The following is a 22644-nucleotide window of genomic DNA, read 5'->3' on the forward strand; positions in this document are numbered from 1 at the left end:
CCACAAGGACAGTCAAAATAGTCCTTTGCTTAGGACCTAAAAAAACTCAGATCCGTGCAGACATTTATACCTTGTTCTTGAATGAACAGGCTCAATATTTTAGATACGTATGTCATTTCTTTTCTAAATTAGTACATAAGCTTAATTCAGTTCTTTTTTTAATACATTTAAATTAAGTTGCTTGGCATAGTCCCTGGAATATGGTCATACCTGTAAAAAATGTCTTTTTAAGACTATTTTTTTAAAATCAGTTTTAGGTTCACAAAATTGAGAGGAAGTACAGAGATTTCCCACAATCTGCTCCCTGCACAGGCGCATTGGGTTTTGTTTAGTCATTCAGTCGTGTCCGACTCTTGTGACCCCATGGACTGTAGCCCGCCAAGCTCCTCTGTCCATGGGATTCTCCAGGAAGCATACTGGAGCAGGTTGCCATTTCCTCCTCCAAGGGATCATAGCCTCTTTTGTTATCTGTGTTCTCCCTACATGGTACATTCGTTACAGCTGATGTATTTACATGAACACATGATGACGTAAAGTCCATAGTGTGCGTTAGGGTTTACTCTTGGTATTGTACATTCCATGAGTTTGGACAGATGACATGTATCCATCATAGTATCGTCCAGATTACTTTTGTGGCCCTAAAAGTCCTATCTGTTCACCCCCAACCCTCACCAGCCACTGATCTTTTTTGACTGTCTCCATTTGTGTTTTCCAGAATGTCATATGGCTGTCATCTGATAGTACTTAGCCTTTTCAGATTGGCTTCTTTCACTCGGTAATGGGCATCTGTTTCTTCACGTCCTTTCATGGCTTTTTGGTGCTGAATGATATTGTCTGGATGTGCCATAGTTCACCCACTTACCCACTGAAGAAATCTGAAGTGAAAGTCGCTCAGTCCTGTCCGACTCTTTCTGACCCCATGGACTGTCCATGGAATTCTCCAGGCCAGAATCCTGGAGTGGGTAGCTGTTCCCTTCTCCAGGGGATCTTCCCAACCCAGGGGTCGAACCCAGGTCTCCCACATTGCAGGCGGATTCTTTACCAGCTGAGCCACAAGGGAAGCTCATCTAGGTTGCTTCCAAATGTAGGCAGTTATGAGAAAAGCTGCTGTGAATGTCCATGTGCAGCCATGCAGGTTTTTATGCAAGTGTGAGTTTTCAGGACCTTTGGGTCAAGAGTGGGGACTGTGACTGGTGGGTCCTGTGGTGAGGGCATGTGTAGTTTTTTGAGAACCCACCAGACTTCAGAATGGTGGCATCATTTACATTCCCACCAGCGTGGAATGAGGGTTCCTGGAGCGCAGCATGCTCCCCAGCATTTGGTGTTGTCAGTGTTCCTGTTTTACCCCTTCTCATAGGTGTGCACTGGTGTCTAGGTTTGCATTTCCCTGATGAGAGTCTAATGGAAATCAGTCCTGAATATTCTTTGGAAGGACTGACGCTGTAGCTGAAGCTCCAATACTTTGGTTAGCAGATGTGAAGTCCTAACTCATTGGAAAAGACCCTGATGCAGGGAGAGATTGAAGGCAGAAGTAGAAAGAGACCACAGAGGATGAGATGGTTGGATGGCATCACTGACTTGACGCACATGAGTTTTACCAAACTGTGGGAGTTGGTGATGGACAGGGAGGCCTGGCGCTTTGCAGTCCATGGGGTTGCAGAGAGTCAGACACGATGGAGCGACTTAACTGATGACAGTCTGTGGAGCATCTTTTCATATGCTTGTTTTGCATCTGTATATTGTCTTTGGTGAGATGTTTTTTAAGGTCTTTGTCCTTGCTTTTGGGAAGCTGTCTGTTAAGATATTTGGCTTATTTTAAAATGGGGTTGTTTTCTTACTGTCTAATTTTAAGAAATATTTGTATTTTTGGACAACTGTCCTTTATCAGATATGTCTTTTGCAAATATTTTCTCCTGTCTGTGTGTGGCTTGTCCTCTCCTATCTTTTGGCAGAGCACAAGTTTATAATTTTTATGAAGTCCAGCTTATCAGTCATTTCCTTCCTGGGTTATGCCTTTGGTATTATATCTAGGGAGGTGTCACGTACCTGTAGCCACCTAGGTTTTGTCCCGTAATATCTTGTAGGAGTTTTGTGGGCTTTTATTCCGTTTAGATCTGTGGTTCACTCTGAGTGAATTTTGTGAAGGGTGTAAGGCCTCTGTCTCAATGGCGTTTGTGACGTGTGGATGTCCTGTTGCTCTGCCGTTCGTGGCGGAGACGAGCTTTGCTCTGTCGTGTTGCGTTTGCACCTTGTCAACAATCCGTTGAGTGTCTTATGTGAGTCTGTTCCTGTGCTTTCCATTCTGTTCCATTTATCTTTCACCAGTATCACACTGTCTTCAGTACCGTAATTTTATTGTAAGTCTTGAGGTTGGGGGGCATCGGTTCTCACATCCAGTCTACTAATGAGTTCATCAAAGGCATTCATCAGTGGTGTTTGATCTGTGACATTTCTTTTTGCTTCTTAATTAGAGTTTCCTTCTATCTGCTTCCATTGCCCGTCTGTTTTTGGGTGCTGTCTACTTCGTTCATTAAAGCCCTTAGCATATTCATCAATGCCATTGAAAATTCCTGATCTGATGGTTCCAGCATCCCTGGCCTGTCAGGTTCTGATGCTCGCTCTAGCTCTTAGCATGACTCACGGCAGTTTTTCCCGACAGCTGTGCGTGACGTGGAGAGAGATCCCACGACACTGAGGGCCTGCCTACTACTGAGTCCCACTTGACTTCTTTACTCTCAGAGTTGTCCGCTCTGAACCTGCCGCAGCTCTTTAATTATCGTTCAGGTCTCCTCACCTGGCGCTGGTTCCCGTGGCAGCTCTGCTCACTGGTCTCTGCTCCCGTGACTCACTGTATTCCCTGTGTCTCCAGTCTTGGGGACAGCAGCTTACCCTGTCCCCTAGCCTCTGTTATTGACCCAAGACGACTCGATTTTTCTGTCTGTTCAGCTTTCCACTTGTTGTTCAGATGGAGTGGGGACTCGGAAGCTCTTATAGGCAGAACTGGAAACAGGAAGTCCACTAAATACGAGCTTTGACTTACCATTAGGGTTAAGAAAATGCCATGAAGCTCCTAGACTCAGAAGCCGCAGTTTAGTGAAATCTTCTCAGGAGGTGACATTTGAGGTGAGACCCAAAGAATGACGAGTAAGCTAGTCAGAGGAAAGTGGGCAAAGCAGCCTTCCAGTTGGACAGGGCAGCACAGGCAAAGTCCCTGGGGTCACAGGGGGCGTGACTCCTGACAGCAAAGGGCAGGCTCCTTAATTTGCATCGCCCCGTCCCTGAGCACATAAGCAGATGGGGTGAAATCTGCCTAGTGATGACTGGTGAGTCCTGGGCCGTGGTTTAGGATCTGCGCTGCGGGCGCACTTTCTGTGTGGGCCCCGTACCTCCACCAACAGCTTATCTGCGTCCCTGACCCCCTCCTTTGTTGATGTGTGTTTGGAGCAGTCTGTGCCCGAAAGGAAATGTATCATGTTGTCTAAGAAGAAGCTCAGAGGTGATGCTGGCTCCCAGGTGGGGGTGCCAACTCAGGTGTCTGTTTCTCCACATCCTTGGTCCTGGTGCTGAGGCCAGTCCCCTCACAGACATCGTAAGCTGCTTCCCGAGGGCAGGAGCAGGTGATGTGGGACACTGTGGACCTTAGCTGCTGTCTGTGTGACGATGGAGACCAGGGTCCATAGCATGCCAGTTTGGTCACCAGCACCCGGGAAGCATTTAAGGCCGCGGGTACTTGGACTTCTCCCCACAGACTTTGTCTGACCTGTTCTGTGCTGGTAACAGGACACCCTGCGTGTTGCTGGTGTTCAGGGAGGCAGGCGGAGGCCCCTGACTCCACTGAATTAGGTAAAGTCCTCAGGAAATAGTCTCAGCGGCGCGGGGGTCTGGGGATGGAGATCGGGGAGGGGTCCTGTCTGTGCAGCCGGCGGTCACATCTGCCGTCTTTGGGGACCGAGGGTGGTGTTCTCACATGTTTCCCAGGTGCAGGGTTCTGTTTGCCTGGAGGGGAGCAGCCGCATGTTGGGTTCTCTTCCAAACCCTGCAGTCCTGGTCTCGGTTGAGAGGCTTCTTCTTCCTACACATCCCCACATTCTCTTTTTTTCTCTCTGAACAGGATGTCCTTTGCCTGAGCCAGAGCTGATCTCCCCAGCGGAGCCTGGCCCTGAGTCACAGACGTCGAAAAGAGGGCCCACCCCTGGCTCCTGCTCGTGTGAGTACCCATAGCTGGCCAGGGGGGTCAGGGCAACATGCACACCTCATGGAGGCCACGGCCCGTCCGCTCTGTGAGAATGTTCTTGTCATGGGCGCGGGGGATCCCTGCAGCCTTTGGACCCATGCTTGCCCTGCCCTGTGATGCTGCTGGGAGGTGTGGGGTGTGTCAGGTCAGTTCAGGCTCTCAGCTCCATGAGCGTGAGCTTAAAGACTAGGTGTGACATAGCACACAGCCTTGTGGCCCAAGGATGTTCCGCGATCTTTGTCTGTGCGTTTGGCCAAGGTAAATCTAGCTGCTCGGACAGGCGTATTCCAGAATCTCTGTGGCACAGTGTACGGAAAAGTGTTCTTCTTGAGCCAAGAACCACGTGGGTCTGTGGGGAGCTGTGAGCAGGCAGTGTTTTGGGACCGGAGTGCCTCCTGTCATTCGTGTGGGCCCCCCAGGGTTCCTGGCATCCTCCAGCTGGCAGAGGGGAGACAGAGAAGGAAGAGTGTCACAGCAGCTCCCAACACGGTGTTTCCCTCATGTTCCACTGACTTGCGACTTGACCTTGTCATCTGGTGCCCAGGGCTGGGAAGAGAGGCTGAGTGTGTCCACGGAGAGGAAAGAAATGGTTTGGTGAGCGTGGTTTGTTACACTCTGTTCAGTCCTGGAAATTTACAGTCCTCATGGTTTCTGCCTGTTGGGTGGTTAGAGGATGTAATAGATTGTGTGTGAAATTGCTCCTCACTGGACCCGACTGTAGAGAGCGGCTCAGCAGACGTGAGCTGTTGGTGTCACAGGACTAGTGCTTGCGAGTCAGGACAGTGTCTCACGTTTCCTTCTGGACAGCTGGAGCCCGTTGCCACCTTCTCTGCCACCGACATTCCCAGCATCAAGGGGACAGGTGCACCCTCTTTCTCTCGTCTTCTGTCCTCTTTGCCCAAACCTCAAGGCACCTCACACTCGACACACCCGAGAGAGAGCTCAGACCTTGCCCACTCCTCCCGCCTCGCGAGCAGGTCAGGAGGCGGGCACATCTCAGACAGCTCCTCGGCACGCCCGTCTCCACCAGCGCCTCCATCCAGGCGGCACCAGACCCTGTCCGTTCCGAGCGCACGTCTCGAGTCCGTCACCTCCGCCAGCTATGCGAGACCCGTCCCCACGCTCCCAGTCCAGGCTTTCGGCTTCTGCCTGGGTGATGCCAGCACGCTCCTGGCTGGTCTCCCTGTCTCTGCTCTGTGCCCCTTGGTCTGTCTGTCCTGTCTCCCACACTGACCCTCGCAGCCACTCCCCAGCCCCCGAGGTCTCAGCACGTCTTCATGTCAACAGTAGAGCCTGGTCTTTGTGCTGCTTCATCCTTAAAGCCTCGCCTGTCACCTGAGTGTCCCATGTGTAGCTTCCATCCTCGCCTCCCACTGCCTGGCTGTCTTCCACACGGTGATGTCTGTGTTCTGATACTGCTCGCCCACCCTCTCCTCCGCCACTGTGTCCACATGTCTGTTCTCTGCCTGAGTCTCCGCTGTTGCCCTGCAGAGGGGTTCATCCTTTTATTCTTAAAAAACTCTCCAAGGTTAACCCACACATTCTTGTTCTCACGCCATCAGTTTGCCTGCTTCCTGGTTAGGTCCCTGGTGCACATATTGGACTGATCCGTAATAAAAGGTTGAATCTGATTGATTGATTTTTTTGCCCCGTGTCTGGCCCTCCACTGCACATGGTGTAGGTGGTGTGTCCCTTCATCTTCACAGCAGTCCTACAGGACAGGTTCTCGTTTTAGCTTTAATTTTCAAAAGAGGAAAATGAAGGCCTGTGACATTTGAGTGCCTTGCCAGATGCCATAAAGCTCATGTTGAGTTCTTCTGGAATTCAGGCCTAGGTTTGTGTGGTCAGAGACCATGATACTCACATGACCCTAACTTCTGTTTGGTGGAGCTCAGGTACAGGTTTCACTTCACGGCTCTGTGGGCTCATTGTCATCACTGATTCATGAATGACCTAGACTAGTTGATGTAGGAATGGAATTATTTCTCTGCTTATTCGTTTCTTTTTGAACACAATGCACTTAACATCCCCAGACTCCAGCCTGAGAACCTTGCTCATGCCCTCCTGTCTCAGCGTGGGCTGCTATAACAAGAAAGCCACAGCCCAGGTAGAGCAGACTTTGTTCTGTCAGTTCAGGAATCTGGGAAGACCTGGATCAAGGTGCTGGCAGATCCCGGTTGTGGAGGGCCCACTCCCCTGTGTGCAGATGGCAGCTTTCTCCTTCTGTCCTCATGTGGCAGTGAAAAGGAGCAAGCTGTCTCCTCTGTCTTCTCGTAAGGACACTAATCCCATCTCAGAGCCCTCCTCTTTCCAACCTTGTGCCCTCATGCAGGGCAGCTCCCTGGTTCTGGAAGACCGTGTGCCTTTGTTCGTTCTCTTTCCTAAGGCTGAGAGAACCTCATCATCTTCTGTGTGCTGCAGCTTCTGCCACACCCGGAGGCCTGCCCTCACCAGGAAGCCTCCACAGCCCGTCCCTGCCGCCCACCTGGGAGCACTCGGTACCTCCTCGCTGGCTGCCCTGTGCAGAGCACCGTGAGGTGTTGTGGTTTGCAGCAGACCCACCACACGCAGTGTCACCATTCCTGTCTGCCCTCCTCGTCTCCAGACATTCTGTCCCCTGTCCATACTCTCCCTGCTGGGCTTTCCCTTTAAAATTTTCAAGAATTCAAACAGGAGAAAGAAAGAAATTGCAACCTTGGGTTTCAGAGGCCTGAAAAGACAGCAGGCTGAAAAGATGGCCCCTGTCTTCATCTTATTCCCACTGACATGGTGATTTAGTTTCTTCTACTCTGCCATCACTTATGAGCCTTTTTGTGTCTTGTCTTCCCTCCAGGTGACAACAAAAACCCTGAGGCCCCACAGCCTGCCCCTTCCCACCCAGCCTCATCTGACGAAGTCTCTCCCCAGAAACAACTGACTCAGTGGGACTCAGAACACTCCCAGCTGGTGCAAACCAAGGATGGGGATGGGCCGTTGGAGATGCAGGAAGGTCCCCTGAGACCAGGCATAGGCCATCAGGGGCAGGAACTCCCTAGGAAAGTGAACCCTGATCACCATGGTTTGGGGACAGATGACCGTCTGCCCTCGAGGACTGCACAGCAGCGAGTCCCTCCAAGAGACATGCTCTGTGAACGGGAGTCACGTGGGCTGGTGACAGGACCCCTGACTCATGAAGAAAACTTTCCCCGTGAGTGTGGGGACTGTGGAAGAGCTTTCAGCACACATGGCTCCCTTGTTCGACACGAGCAGCTTCACTCTGGAGTGAAGCCCCATGGATGCACAGAGTATGGGAGAGCCTTCAGCCAGAGCACACACCTCCTACAGCACCTGCTGATCCACACCGGGGAGAGGCCCTACGAGTGCAGCGAGTGTGGGAAGGCCTTCCGCCGCAGGTCACAGCTCACAGCGCACCAGCGGATCCACACCGGGGAGAAGCCCTATGAGTGCCGTGAGTGCGGGCGGGGCTTCTCTAACAGCACTAGACTCATCCAGCACTCCATCATCCACACCGGAGAGAAGCCCTACAGGTGCCTCGAGTGCGGGAAGGCCTTCCACCGCGGGGCACAGCTCACGACGCACCAGCGGATCCACACCGGGGAGAAGCCCTATGTGTGCACCGAGTGTGGAAAGGCCTTCATCTACTGCTCCACCTTCATCTTCCATAAAAGGGCCCACACCGGAGAGAAACCGTACGAGTGCAAGGAATGTGGGAAGGCCTTCAGCAGTCGGTCAGGCCTCAGCCGGCACTTCGCCACCCACAGCGAAGAGAAGCCCTACAAGTGCACGGAGTGTGGGAAAGCCTTCAGCCGCAGGTCATACTTCAACAGCCACCAGCGGATTCACAGTGGAGAGAAGCCCTACAAATGCGTGGAGTGTGGGAAGGCCTTCTGGTGGAGCACAAGCCTCGTTCGACACTCCATCATCCACAGTGGAGAGAAGCCATGTGAGTGAAGTGAGTGTGGAACGGCCTTCAGTTGCAGCTCATCCCTTACTCAGCACCAGAGGGTTCATACTGGGGGACACTCTGCCGTGTGACAGATGTGGGACGACTCTGCACATTTATGTCATTCCACACTTTAGAGTCGAACCTCTAAGAACTCTTTCTGGGGAAAGACTTCTGCACGTAGCCCCTGAGGAAAATCTTTTGCCATTGAAACATCTTGCTCAGAATCTGATCATTCATACCAAAAAGAAATCCCCTCATTTTTCTTCCCTGTGAGAAAACCTATTTGCAAGATATCCATTGTCATCTAAAGAATCATGTTAGAAACGGAGTCAGCCTGGAAACTTATTCTGTATCTGAAAATTCATGCAGGAGAGTGAGCCAATCTTTATTTTGCACTTAGCAAAACCTTCAGGCACATCTTCTTCCTCAGTTTACACTGCAAAATTATCTCAGGGATATTTAAACAAAAGAGGAAGAGACAGGGAAGAGAAGAAGAAATGCAAACACAGCTTTCAGATATCCATGAGGAGCCTGAGGCATTTTGTCATCCCTTAGTTTATCTGAGTTAAGAGGAGTGTTGTTGCAGAGATCAGATGACCTCGTTCCTTTTATTTATCTTGTATACACATGCACTGCTGTCCATTGTCAGGAGAGTTAAACAGCTGAGAGTGTGTCTGAAAAGATTTACTAATAGCCACCTTTGCTTGCCTAGTAGCTCAGACAGTAAAGCATCCGCCTGCAATGCAGGAGACCCGGGTCGATCCTGGGTCGGGAAGATCCTCTGGAGCAGGAACTGGCAACCCACTCCAGTGTTCTCGCCTGGAGAATTTCATGGACAGAGGAGCCTGGCGGGCTACAGTCCATGGGGTTGCAAAGAGGCGGACACGACTGAGCAGCTAGCACACACACCTTTGTTCTACAGCATTGTCTCTACCCTTGAGCAGCCTGTGTCTGTGAGGAATATGAAGGCTTGCCTTACACTTTCATATTTAAGGAGATAAAGATGTATGTGGAATGAACCCATTTTACTGAAATGATTTTTTTTTTTCCGGCAGGTGAGTTGTTACACACTCCTTAGCGGATTCCGACTTCCATGGCCACCGGCCTGCTTGATTGATATTTTTGAAACATAATGTGTCATGTGTCTTTAACCAGCTGACACTCATATACTTAATCTCTTTATCTTTTTATTTGTCTGTAGGGTGAGTAGGACAGTGTAACTGTGCATCCTTCCCACATGTCCCGGTTCTTCCCTCTGATTCCTCCTTAGAGAGGCTTCACGAACACTTCAGTGAGTTTCTAGAGGTTAAATTGCAGCCAAAACAGAACAAAACACGCAGCTAATGTAAGCTAAATGATAGCAATACATTCAGAGAAGGAATCTCATTTTTAATCTTACAAAAGTTTGTGTGAAGACTCACTGTCAAGTAAAGTGACTGGAAATTTTCCGACTGAAATGAGCTTGTGTCCGTACAGGTACAGGTGAGTTCCACGGTTGTCGCCTTTGGCTTAGTCCCAGCATAAGGACTAATGACTAATATCATTTGTCAGGGTATTTTGAGATTCCTTCCTTTTATTTTTTTAAGCAACATGTGATAGTATTACCTCACGTTAAGAAATATACTGTACAGAAAGACATAAAAATAATCATGTATTCACTGTGAACCCCTCTCAGGGCTTTTCAAGTGACTCCATGTCGAGTTCTGTATGGCCGTTGTAGGCCATGTGATTTCTGTTGTGTTACTCTATGGCATTATTGTGAAGGCCACTCTTCATGCTTTTCACGTCTTGTCTAAGAAGTCTTCAGCAAGCTCTAGGTTCTTAAATCTCTGATACAAGTTGAGTTCCTTTTTGTATTAACCGTGTGCAGTTTAAGTTGTGGTTTTTCTTGCCTAAGGATGTTCAGTTGTTCTTGGCACCATTTGAATAGTTGAAAAGACTATCCTGCCTCTATTGAACTGAAATTAATAAAAAAAAAAAATCTGTTGGGCATGTTAATTTTTGGACTGTTTCTGAGTTCTTTATGTGATCCTACTGATCTGTGTATTTAAACCTCTGCTAGTACGTTATGTTGAATACTGTAGCTATTAAGTCTTAAAATTGGATAAAGTACTTCCATCTTCTTTATCGTTTTTTTCTTTATAGTTTTTAAAATTGATTTAGCTTCCCATGTCAATTTTTCCTTTGGTTTCCTGTATAAGTTTTAACATGTACTGGTCTATATATTAAAAACATCTTGTGGGATTTTTATAGAAATTCCATTAATCTATGGATCATTTTTGTGAAATTTGGCATCTTTATTATGTTGAGTCTTCCACTCCATGAACATGGTATGTTTCTGCATTTATTTGGATCTCTGATTTAGTTCATAAGTGTTATAATTTTCAGCTTACAGATCCTGAGCATATTTTGTTAGGTTTTTATTGAGTTTTTAACTTCAGTTTTATCATTGTCATTACTGTTATTGAGAAATATATTAAATTTTTATATGTTGACTTTGTATCCTATGGCCTTGCTGGACTCATTTATTAGTTCTAGCAAGTTTCTTTGTTTGCAGATTCCTCAGGATTTTCTTCATAAGCAATAAGTTATCTATCTGCAGCTCAGCTCAGACGGTAAAGAATTTGCCTGCAATGTAGGGGGCCCAGGTTCAATCACTGGGTTGGGAAGATCCCTGGAGCATGAAAGTGGCAACCCACTCCAGTATTCTTACCTGGGAAATCCATGGAGAGAGGAACCTGGTGGGCTACAGTCCCTGGGGTCACAAGGAGTTGAACACAACTGAGCAAATAACACTTACCTGGGAATAGTGAACATCTTATTTCTTCTTCCTTAGATGTATCCTTTTTATTTCCTTTTCCTTTCTTTATTCTGCTAGCTAGAATTTCCAGTACAATGTTGAATAGAAATGATGAATGAGGACTCCCATGTCTTGTTTTTAATGTTAACGGGAAAGTATTCAGTGTTGCTTGACCATTAAATAAGATGACAGTATGGGTTTTTATATAGATGTTTTAAAATCAAGTTTGGTAGGTTTCCCTCCTCATTTGCAAAGAGCTTTCATTATGAATTGGTGTTGAATTTTGTCAAATACCTTTTCTCTTTCAGCTGATACGATCATACGACTTTTCCTCTATAGCCTGTTTATATGATGGATTGTCTGACTGGATTTGAATGTTGACCAAGCCTTGCATTTCTGCAGTAATCCCTGTAGTTATAGAATATGGAACACACAGACATACACACATTCCTTTTGCCAGTATTTTGTCAAGAAATTTTATGTGTAAAATCATGAGCATATTGGCCTATACATAGTTTATTTTTTTGACACTGCTGTCTGAATAATACTGGCCTCCCAAAATGAACTTTGAGTGTTTCTCCCTCCCCACCCGCCCCCCGCCCATCCTGGTTGAGATTTTGAGAGTTGGTTTTCTTTCTTCTCTAAATATTTGGTAGAATTCTCTGGTGAAACCATTTTGGCCTGGAGATTCCATTTAATGGAATTCATTAACTACACTTCATGAGAATATGTAGGGTTGTCATTAGCTTTGATACATTGTACACTGAAGTTTCAAGTTGCATATCTTATAATGATTTAAAATCAGCAAAATTATGCTTTGAATAATAGGACTTGAGCACTTTAGAGGAGAGACCATAGAGACCCTCTTCAATTTAATGATTAGAAAACTGAGGTGCAGAGAAGGCAGGTGGCTAGTGCAAGCCCATATTCTCAAGGTAAAGCCAGATCATGTCTGTTTGTCCTAGCCATTGGAATTCTGCCCTTTATACTGCTTAATAAAAGCTATCCAGTTGGCATTGAGGATGTGATTATTTTCAAAAAGCACATTTTGATGATCTTTACTTCCTTCAGGCATAGTTATTTTCTAACAATTTCAAGCACATCTTTAGATGTTTTCATTCACATCTTCTGTTACTAATCTGTGTCCTGCTTTATTTCATTCTGTTTTATTTCATCCTATGCAAATTAAAGAATTTTTTATAGTCCTGTTTATTGTCTGTTTTATATATATTTATTTTGTGCTAAAAAGCAAACATCCTCTATTTAGCATATGCAGTTCTATATGTATCTGTCAGGACAGATTTATTCATCTTGGTGTATGGATCTGGTAGAAACTTGACCAATGTTATTCCTGCCTTATAAAAATTACTGAGATAGCATTAAGATGTTTCAATTTATTTATAGATGTAACTTTTTATTCTTAGAGTAAAATTATTTTACATAAGTTGATGTTTAAGATTGTATACAAATTTAAAAATATGTCTTCCTGCTATTTTGTTTCTTAAATCTATTTTTCAGATACAAATGCACCCTTTTGTATTTTGTTTTTAAATAACTCTAATATATTTATTTTCCAAAATTTTATTTGCTTTATCTCTGTAACATATCTTCAAAACTGACTTATAAACTGAATATTGCTGGATAGTTTTCAGCCTACTAAAAACTACTGACATCTAATTCAAACATTTATTCAATATACATTTCATGTGATAGTTGGCATATTTAATTTAAAATGCATCTTCCTATTGTGGTTATCTTTGCTTCAGTTCTGTGTCTACACATTCTTTTAAAAATTTCTGTAGATTATTTACATTCTAAACTTCACTGTTAGTTGGTAATGTCTATACTTCTGCTTTATTAGTGTTTAAGCTTAAAAATTATAATGCATGTCTTTAACACAGCAAAGTATAAGTTAATATCAACCTTTTGCATGATGTGATGGATATTGTTGAGGATCACGTGGTAATTCCATTGTTCTCCTCAACGAGATATTGTTCATGTTTTACATAGATAATTAACTGCCTTTATTCACAGGTGCCCGTTTCTTGGCTCTTCGGTCCTTCTGTCACTGCAGACCTTTCACCTGGGATCATTTTCCTCTGGCCTTAAATGTAGTTCTAGGGTCTATTTTGTGTGGGTTACTTTTTGTTTTTTTAAATTGGAGTATAGTTGCTTTACAGTGTTGTGTCATGTGTGGGTGAGTTATCTACTATTTCATTCTCTTTTGGACAAACATTTTCAGTATATCCATCCACTATGTCTTGGACCCACTATATGTCGTATGTGACTTGAGGTGATTTATTTTGTGTTAACAGTTTCCTGGTATTAAGGAACAGTATTTGAACATGCTACAAGAACAACACATCCTAGAAATTCTAATAGGCTCAGTAATTAGGTAGGGTTTTGAGTTGTTGGAATAATAAAAGGATGACTGTGTAGAATGCATTGGAGAAATAATATGTCTGGTAACCAAACTGATGGATTGTGACATAAACCGACTAGATGCCTAACAAACTCCATTGTCTCTTTCTGGATGCCTGGAAGGTCAGCATGTCCCAGCTTTCCTTAACAGTTAACTCTGGGACCGTGTGCATAAGTTGTGGCCAGATGAATACAGGCAGAAGTGGTTGTGGATGTGTGTCTTAATTGTTCTTGCATTTGTGCACCGTTCTGGGAATCTCCTCAGTGGTTCTCAATCTCAAACCTCCCCAGGACTTAGTACTCCCTTGGGTGCTGTAGGTTCAGGAGGTGGGTTGATGGTAATGATGTCTTGATGAGGACAGGTCCTGATGACCTGAAAAGCCTCTGAGCTTCCAGCTGGGCCATCTCATCATCACATATTTGTACCCAAGTCTGCCAGTCCTTAGGGTCAGAAGAAGAGGACAGGCGGGCAAGAAGGAGGCCCCAGTCATTGGGAGCTCGATATGTCATCATGTCATAAACGTGAAACTATCAACTCCACTCTACTTGGACCTGAGGGCACTTAGGCCTGATGTTCCCAAGATCAGACTCTTACTTGTAATATTGCAACTCTTTGGGCATTGTGCCTACCTGTAGTTTAAGAAGTCTACCTGCTCTTTAAGAGATAACTAAATATGAATAGAAAAGAAGAACTATGCAAAGTAGTACATACAAATGTATGGTTTTATGTAAAGCATTTAATCAGTACCTGAGAGGCTACTTGCCAACTCAAGGAATTGTGTTTGCATAAATAATGCCAACATTCTTGCAAAGAGGTATCCACAACTTAGCCTTTCACAGCCTTGTACATTAAAGCATTGTGCCTGCAATCCCATGGACTGCAGCCAGCCAGGCGCCTCTGTCCATGGAACTCTCCAGGCAAGTACACTGGAGTGGGGTTGCCATTCCCTTCTCCAGGGGATCTTTCTGACCCAGGGGTCGAACCTGTGTCTTAGACTCTCATTGCAGGCAGATTCATTACCATCTGAGCTACCAGGGAAGCCCCCTTCTCCAGGAGATCTTCCCAATCCAGGGATCGAACCTGGGTCTTCTGCATTGCAAGTAGATTCTTTACCGTCCTAGCCACCAGGCAAGCCCCATGTTAATACTAATGACAGTAGTAATGTTTAGTCAATCAGTCGTGTCCAACTCTTTGTGACCCCATGGTCTGGAGCACTCCAGGCTTCCCTGTCATTCACCATCTGCCGGAGCTTACTCAAACCCATGTCCATCAAGTCGGTGATGCCACCCAACCATCTCATTCTCTGTCGTGCCCTTCTCTTGCCTTCAGTCTTTCACAGCATCAGGGTCTTTTCTAATGAGTTGGCTCTTCGCTCCAGATGGCCTGAGTATTGGAACTTCAGCCTCAGCATCAGTCCCTCCAATGAATATTCAGTATTGATCTCCTTTAGGATTCACTGGTTTGCTCCCCTTGCAGTCCAAGGGATTCTCAAGAGTCCTCCAACACCACAGCTCAAAAGCATCAATTCTTCAGTGCTCAGCCTTCTTTATGGTCCAGCTCTCACATCCATACGTGACTGCTGGATAAACCATAGCCTTGACTATATGGACCTTTGTTGGCAAAGTAATGTCTCTGCTTTTTAATACTTGTCTAAGTTGGTCATGGTTTTTTTTTTTTAACCCCAAGGAGCAAATGTCTTAATTTCATGGCTGCAGTCACCAGCTGCAGTGATTTTGGAGTCCAAGAAAATAAAGTCTGTCATTGTTTCCATCGTTTCCTCATCTATTTGTCATGAGGTGATGGGAAGGGTGCCATGATCTTCGTTTTCTGAATGTTGAGTTTCAAGCCAGCTTTTTCACTCTCCTCTTTCACTTGAATCAAAATGCTCTTCAGTTCCTCTTGGCTTTCTGCCATAAGATGGTGTTGTCTGTCTGTCTGAGGTTATTGATAATTTCTCCCAGCAATCTTGATTCCAGGTTGTTCTTCATCAGCCTGTTATTTCGCATGACATGCTCTGCATATAAGCTAAATAAGCAAGGTGACAATATACAGCCTTGACATACTCCTTTCCCAACTTTGAACCGGTCTGTTGGTCCGTGTCCATTCTCTGTAGCTTCCTGACCTGCACACAGGTTTTGCAGCAGGCAGGTATGGTGGTCTGGCATTCGCATCGCTTTAAGAATTATCCATAGCTTGTGAGCTCAGCCTCGTGCCCTGCGTCTGGAAGGGGCCCTAAGTCCTGCGTTGATCAGAGAAGGCGGGGCATTGCCCCCAGGCCTATGGCAATTTGGGCAGTCTCCTTTAAGAGGAAGCCCCGCCCTGTATTAGGAAAAGTGAAGCTAAGTTATCTCCCAGTCTCTTCTCTTGGCGCCGAGGGGCTGTCGACAAGGAGAAGGGAAATAGCGCACGCGCGTGGGCACAGGCTGGGCGTTAACTATGGTGCACAGACGTGCCCGCCCCCACCCCTAGGCCAATCACAGTCCGGGAAGGGGCGTTTCCGGCGCCTTCGGGGCGGGACTTCCTGTCTCGTTGCTGTAGAGCCTCCTTCCGGGAGCGGTTGACGGTTGAAAGGTGATCACGTGGACCGGAGCACAGCTCCGGGTCCGTGTCTCTAGGGCCTGGCGGGTAAGGCCAGCGAGGTAGCGGGCCTATCTCCGCACCTCATCGGAGCCGTGACGCCCCAGCCCCGGCTCCTTCGCCGTGACACTGTCTCCGTCTATGGGACAGGAGACTTCGCGCCTCGCGTTTGCCAGTCTCCATCGAGACTGCACGTTTCTGCAGGCCTCCACCCGCGCTCCGTCGCCAAGGGCCCCGGGGACGGCGGCCTGGGCCTTCCGGGCATTTGACGTCATTTTGTTGTTGTTGTTTGACATCATTTTATAGCGAGGTTCGGAGTTTGAGGCGCAGCCCGAGGGGACCCTGCCCTGGTCTCCCGCCTCACGGGGCCCCATTCCTCCCACTGCGTCCAGTGGCAGTGGCGGGTGCGGCAGCACTGATGAACCCAGCGCAGGTGAGTGGAGGGTCACCCAGGGCCACGCCGTGCGTCCGCGCCCCTGGCGGTAGCTGCTGGTGTTTGTCCGGGGGCTCTGCCTTCCCTTCTCTCTGTTCTTGGTCGCGGGTCTCTGGAGGGAGTCGCTTCTGGGCTAGGATACCGAATTCAGGCATATGAATAGATTCCTAAACTGACAACCTCGGGAGTAAACTTCGGCGCCATGTGCCGACTCTCAGGGGTGAGCCTGAGTTGGGAGTGATCAGGCTCTACCTTGTGCCTTAGGGGAACAGAGAGCACCGGGCTGAGGTCAGGCCTGGAATGACAGCCAGAGGAGCTAGACCTCCCTTCTGAAAGTTTGGGGATAAGGTGGAGGTGATTTAACACGTTTCGTTACATAGGTTTCCTCTGGCTGCCCAGAGGAGGCTGTGGAAGTGAGGGAAGAGGCAGGGAGCCCCGGGAGGATTGTGAACCGATAGCTTTAAGACCCAAGTCCTGGGGACTGGTGGGAGAAGGTGAGCGCGAGCGTGATTGTGCCTGGGAGATCCAGTTTGGATGACACCAGGACAACAAGCTGGCAGGAGAGAGTTCGAGGCCCGTCATACTGTACTTAGCTTAGGAAGTATTTTTTTCTGCCCACCTGCCTGGTTTTGCTCTGGGCTGCACACAGTAATCAGAGGGAAAAGAGGAGAGAGCAACTACCAGTGTGGTGCAAAGTCAGGCGTCTCCTCTGAGTTGGGACACTGGGGAGAAGAGGTACCTGGGATGCTCTGGGGAGAGATGCTGCCTGCCAGCTTATCTGTCCCCATCGTGGCAGGGCTGTGTGACCTTCGAGGATGTGTTCGTGTACTTCTCCCGGGAGGAGTGGGAGCTGCTAGAGGAAGCTCAGAGACTCCTGTACCGTGATGTGATGCTGGAGAACTTTGCACTTGTGTCATCGCTGGGTAAGTCCCTCTTTTAGTTATCCGTTGCTACCTGGCAAATTACCCCAAAGCTTAGTGCATTGAATAGACAAACATTTATCTCACAGTTGCTTTGGGTAAAGAATCAGGCATATTCTACAACCTGCCCTTGGAAGTGCCATCCCACAGTGTTACATTATTTTCTAATGAACAAAATTATATTCTGTTCATTATAAAATAGTGTTGAAACCCAGCCAGCACTCAGCTGGAAGGCGTTAAAAGGGACATGATTCTCAGTTTCCTGAGCTGGATGTAGTTTCTTCTCACGGGCAGTTCTCGATGCCTCACAGTTCTGTCATGGCGCAGCTTCTTTCCTTGTTCCCTGGAGTAAAAGTGTGAGTCCCAGGGCTGGGCGAGGGACACCTTCCTCCTTTCCCAAAGCCGCCCCAACCTCTGCTGCCGGGAACTTTGAGATGAAGTACTTGGGGGTGAGAAGTCTTGCAGTCTACCCCCGACATGCCAGATCCCTGGCCTCTCTGTGCCCCAGGTTCTGCCCCCTTCCGCCATCTTCTCTGTGAAGGGGGTCTGCTGGGGTCACTACTGGCCCCTCATCAGCTGTTCTTTCCCATTAGGACTTGCAGTTTCCAGGTCTCATGGGGCTACCGAGCTGCAGCCGGAGGGGAGCCTGGGGTGCCTGAGGAGGTAGACGCTGCTCCGGTCAGAGCAGAGAAGACCTGGAGGAGGCCCAGGCCTGGTGAGTGGAGGGCACGGGCATCAGGGCTGGCTTCACTTTATAGCAGCAATTTGCGCTGCGTCTATAGTGTCTCCTTCCCCAACTTTGATGCTTTGCTCATTTGTCACTTCTACTCTGCTCTTAGGTACCTGTTCGTCCCACCCCCCTTTCTAGTCGCACATCTTATCTGACTTCTTGCTCCTCCATGCAGCACTCCACAGCATTGGGTTTCTTTTAACGTGTCACGAGATGTGCACATATCCTTAGTTTTCCTTGAACACTATCAGGCCAGATAGTCTATTCTGGGCCAGGTTAGATATTCTGTCAGGCCAGGTTTTTCTGGCCCTGGCTAGACCCTTTTTCTCAGCACTCAACCGGCTCAAGGAACCAAGAGCCTTGCTTGGAGACCATCTGCATGGTGTGGTTCAGAGAGCCCCTGGTCACACTGTGCCCCATCGTGGTATCCCCTCCTCCAAGGTTCCCTTCCTCTGTAAGTGTCAGAGGCCCCTCCTCCTCCTGATTCTGGGCCCCTTGTGAGGCCCGCAGTCCCACAGACCCTTTGCCAGTTATCAGACACACATTTGTTACCGGAGGCCACCAGCTGAACGTGCATCTGTCTTCCCTCAGGTCGTTGGCCCGGAGTGGCGGGTGTGGCCGCACCTTCTGAGCAGGGGGCTCCTGTGAGCCGGCTGCAGATGAGAACTGCCCAGGCCGAGCCCTCCACCCACGCGGCTCACCCCTGCGACATGTGTGGCCCAGTCTTGAAAGACAGTTTGGCCCCTGGCTGAGCCGCCGGGAACTCCCAGCAGGTGAATCACGGGGAGAGATTTCGGGTGTAGTGTAAACCTCGACCAGATGCAGAAGTGGTAGAATGGAGTCTTCAGAAGAGAAAACGCAGGCTTCATTTGTAAAGTACTACGGATCCTATACATCAGAGACAGCCTTCACTTGCAGGGAGGGTGGAGAGAACTTCCCGGCCAGCACCCAGCCCCTCGCCATGGGGAGAAGCCAAGCGGGCGTGTCAGGAGCTTATTCTCTGCTGTCATCGCCATGGGGTCCTTTTGGGTATTGGTTCCCGTTGGGCCGGAAAGCACAACTGAGGCCATAAAGCTTTCTGCCTCTCAGTGGCCCTTGTTGGAGGGAACGTTGCTCCAGGGTCAGTTGACTCTGGGACTCTGGGTTAGAGCAAACTAGAAATCAGAAATGCAAGAAGGGCTGTGGAGCCCAGGGACAGTTTCCCACAAGGAGAGTCTTCAGGAGGAGGATGAGCTGTGAACACAGCGGTGTGAGAACAGGTGACAGTCTGTGCTCCAGCAATTACCGGAACAATTACTCCTGTAGATGCTTTTCACAAACAGAACTCACATGCACCAGGGAAAGCTTCCATGATCTATGCAGGCAAGAATCTCTGCAAGTGGAAGAAATGTGGGATGGCTTTAACAAACATCGATGTGCCTTTCTCCTGAGGGTGGGCCCGAGTCAGCACGTGAGGATTTGTGCTCAGCAGAACCACAGGAGTGGTCAGGCTCATGCAGTAACAGCACATTGACACTGAGAAGCCTTATGAATGCAGAGAATGTGGGAAAGTGTCTTGTGTCTGCTCTGCTTTTGTTCCAAGTAACATTTCCCGCTCCAAAGACAGTCATACTTTGAGTGCAAAGTATGTGGGTACACCTTTTGTGACAACTTTTTTCACTCATCGTGTGAGGGTTCTCACAAGAGAGGATCCCAGAGTACAGTGAATGTGGAAAGGCCTTCATTCACCCTTATTTGTCTGGCCTAATAGGATCCATGCTGGAGAAAAACCATTTGAGTATAAGAATATCAGAGAGCCTTTCGTTATAGCTCCTCCCTGATTCCATATGGGAAGGCTCACATGAGGGAGAAACGCTGTGAATCCAGTGAATGTGGACAGTCCCTCTGCCTTCATTTATTCCTTACCAAGCCTCAGAGTGTTCACACTGGGGAGAAACCCTGTGAGCGTAAGAAATGGGCCAAAGCCTTTTACATGTGAACTTGTCTCAGGCACTATCAGAGAACTCATACTGCGAAAAGACCTTTTGAATGTAACTCCTGGGGAAAATCTTCTGAACAGAGGAAGCGTCATACTCTGAGGAATTATACCAAAGAGAAATAACTGTTCGTATGCTGTGAGAAAATCTTCTGAAATCAGTCATCACTTATTGTCATTGGAAGAGTCATATAGGAAATGGATCCATCCTCGGACATTGCATCTGAGAATTTATAAAGGAGAGAGAACCAGTGGCTACTGTGCAGTTTCAAAAATCTTCAACCATAACTCTGCCCTTACTATGCACTGAAAAAGCAACCGCAGGAATATTTAAAAAACAAAAACAAAGGAGAAAGAAAAATATAAGTAGATATAACAGGCCAAGAAATATATTTATGACTTTTCTGGTTTTCCTGAGAAACCAATGACAGTTTATTGTCTGTTTTTTGTTGTTGTTGTTGTTGTTTTTGAGTGGCAAAACAAACTCTCAATTTGTTTGAGAGATTAAACACCTGAATTAATATGCACTGTGTGCCATGCCACACCAGGAAAGCTGGAAGCTTGAGAACATCTCTGCAAATGTTACTTGTTACGAAACATCATCTTAGGTGATGCCTTGATTTATGAAGCCTTTAAAACTTAAATTAGGATACAAAAATGTTGTCTAAAATTATAATCTAAAGACATAAGGACACACTTATGAATGGATCCATTTTACTTAACTACTTAAAACTGTTTAAGGCTTCATTTTTATTTATCCATTAATTATTGAGATATAATTGACCTATAACTATGTATGTTTAAGATGTACAACATATTTATCAGATAAATTTACACTGTAGTATGATTGCCATCGTAGCATCAGTTAGCCTCCGTTGTGCCACAGAATTATCATCTCTTTTAGTGGTGGGAACAAATAAGATATCTCTTGGCAAGTTTAATGTTTATAATATAGTTTTATTGTCTGTAATCCCGGTACTTTATGTTAGAGCTCTTGGAATTATTTGTCTACGAGTTGTAAGTGTATACCCCTGAACATCTCTCTCCCATCCCCTCACCCCACCCCCGGCCTTTGGTAACCATCACTGTAATGTTTTACAGCTCAGTTTTTGGTTTTGTTTTGCTTTTTCCACGCATAAGGGATATTATACAATATTTGCTGTATATCACTTAGCATGACTTTCTCAAGGTTCATCTGTATTGTTGAAAATGGCAGGATTTCCTTTTTTATCAAGGCTGAGTATATGTGTTTTTATTCCTTTATTGTCGGGGTCCTTTAATGGACCGGAGCCTGGTGGTCCAGAGTTGACAATAAGAAAGTCAAAGAGAAAGAGGCTGATGTTCCCTGGTTTACGCAGAGAACCAATAAAGCCCTTGACACAGGTCTTGGATTGCTCACGAAGGCACAGGGCGCCCTCTCGAGGGGGACTTGGAAGCCTGGGCAGGAAAGTGAGCATGACGGGTTTCTACACTCCAGAGAATTAGCCAGGGGGCGGGCGGGTGGCGGGGGGGCGGCAAAAAAGACACCTAAGCTCTGATGGAGCAAAGGTGCTTTAATAATCTTTCTGTGAGTATATATAGGCTGTTGTACAAGACATTTCTTTCGATAATGATAAAGATCAGAAAACCAAATGTACAGCAACTGTTACCAAGGGATTAATAGTGATCACAAGGTCAGGTGACAATCCATATCTCAAGAAAGAGGATCGAGACTAAGCAGTTTTATCGTAAAGAGAATGTTTACTGAAGGAGACTCAAGCCTGCCTCACATAATGACCTCAGTCCTGGGAGTGGCTTGCTGTTCCACTGAAAAGGAACAGAGGATTTATGAGAAGCAGCACATAGGAATCCTCCTGTTAAACATTCCCTGACAATTTATCCGTTGATGGACATTCTGGTTGTTTCCACATCTTCGCTGTTGTGAACTATAATAAACATGGAAGTGCTTCTGTCTCTTTTTATGCAGATGTACACACAGATACCCACCAGGGCACAGAATAGAGAGGATATATTTATATTGATCAAAGACACACACACACGTGAAAACAGACACAGGACACCCAGATACGTGTGCTCACAAGTCCCATACATACCATGAACAGTGCTCACAGGGACGTGCATGGACAACACACAGACGCATCCACCGGCAGCAAGATACATACATGCAGACACGGGCACTGGTGTGCAGGAGTGTGGAGACATCCAGAGAAAAACTGGACGCACACATAGGCTACACAAGGACAGCAGGAATGGATACACTGAGAGAGGGGCACATGGAGAGAAGCAAAGATAGACACCTTTGTACAGCCACATTGACAGATGTAGATGTACAAATGGTTGTACATGAATAGGTGGAACCATCCAGAGACACACACAACAGCTCACTCGCTCACATACACACACATTTACATGGGCATTTCCAAATGCAGATAATCATATGTATACACATAGAGTGTGATGATAAACATTTAACTCTGCTCTTAAGAAAGAAGCGCATATAGATTATGTAAGTTGATTACAAATTTTATTGACATAAAGGGTGTGATGTGCTTCCCAGGTGCCGCACTTGTAAAAATCCACCTGCCAGGGCAGGAAATGCAAGAGACG

General features: G+C 47.0%; 1 protein-coding gene and 1 long non-coding RNA gene across 2 annotated transcripts in view; both read left to right on the top strand.

Moving 5' to 3' along the window:
- LOC122692638 (zinc finger protein 805-like) overlaps positions 1–10682 on the top strand; it is a 39158-nt gene extending 28476 nt beyond the window's left edge. The window contains 4 exon segments of the mRNA XM_043900419.1: positions 7484–8255; positions 8258–8350; positions 8353–8382; positions 8385–10682. Coding sequence (XP_043756354.1) covers positions 7484–8255; positions 8258–8350; positions 8353–8382; positions 8385–8488 — 999 coding nt within the window. The 3' untranslated portion in view covers positions 8489–10682.
- Positions 10683–15804: 5122 nt separating this feature from the next.
- On the top strand, positions 15805–21116 carry LOC122692640. The gene is made up of 4 exons (XR_006340697.1): positions 15805–16412; positions 17209–17335; positions 17926–18047; positions 18654–21116. It is a non-coding gene; the product is annotated as an uncharacterized LOC122692640 (long non-coding RNA).
- Positions 21117–22644: the final 1528 nt, after the last annotated feature.

This window comes from Cervus elaphus, chromosome 4, assembly GCF_910594005.1.
Source record: "Cervus elaphus chromosome 4, mCerEla1.1, whole genome shotgun sequence".
NCBI lineage: Eukaryota > Metazoa > Chordata > Mammalia > Artiodactyla > Cervidae > Cervus > Cervus elaphus.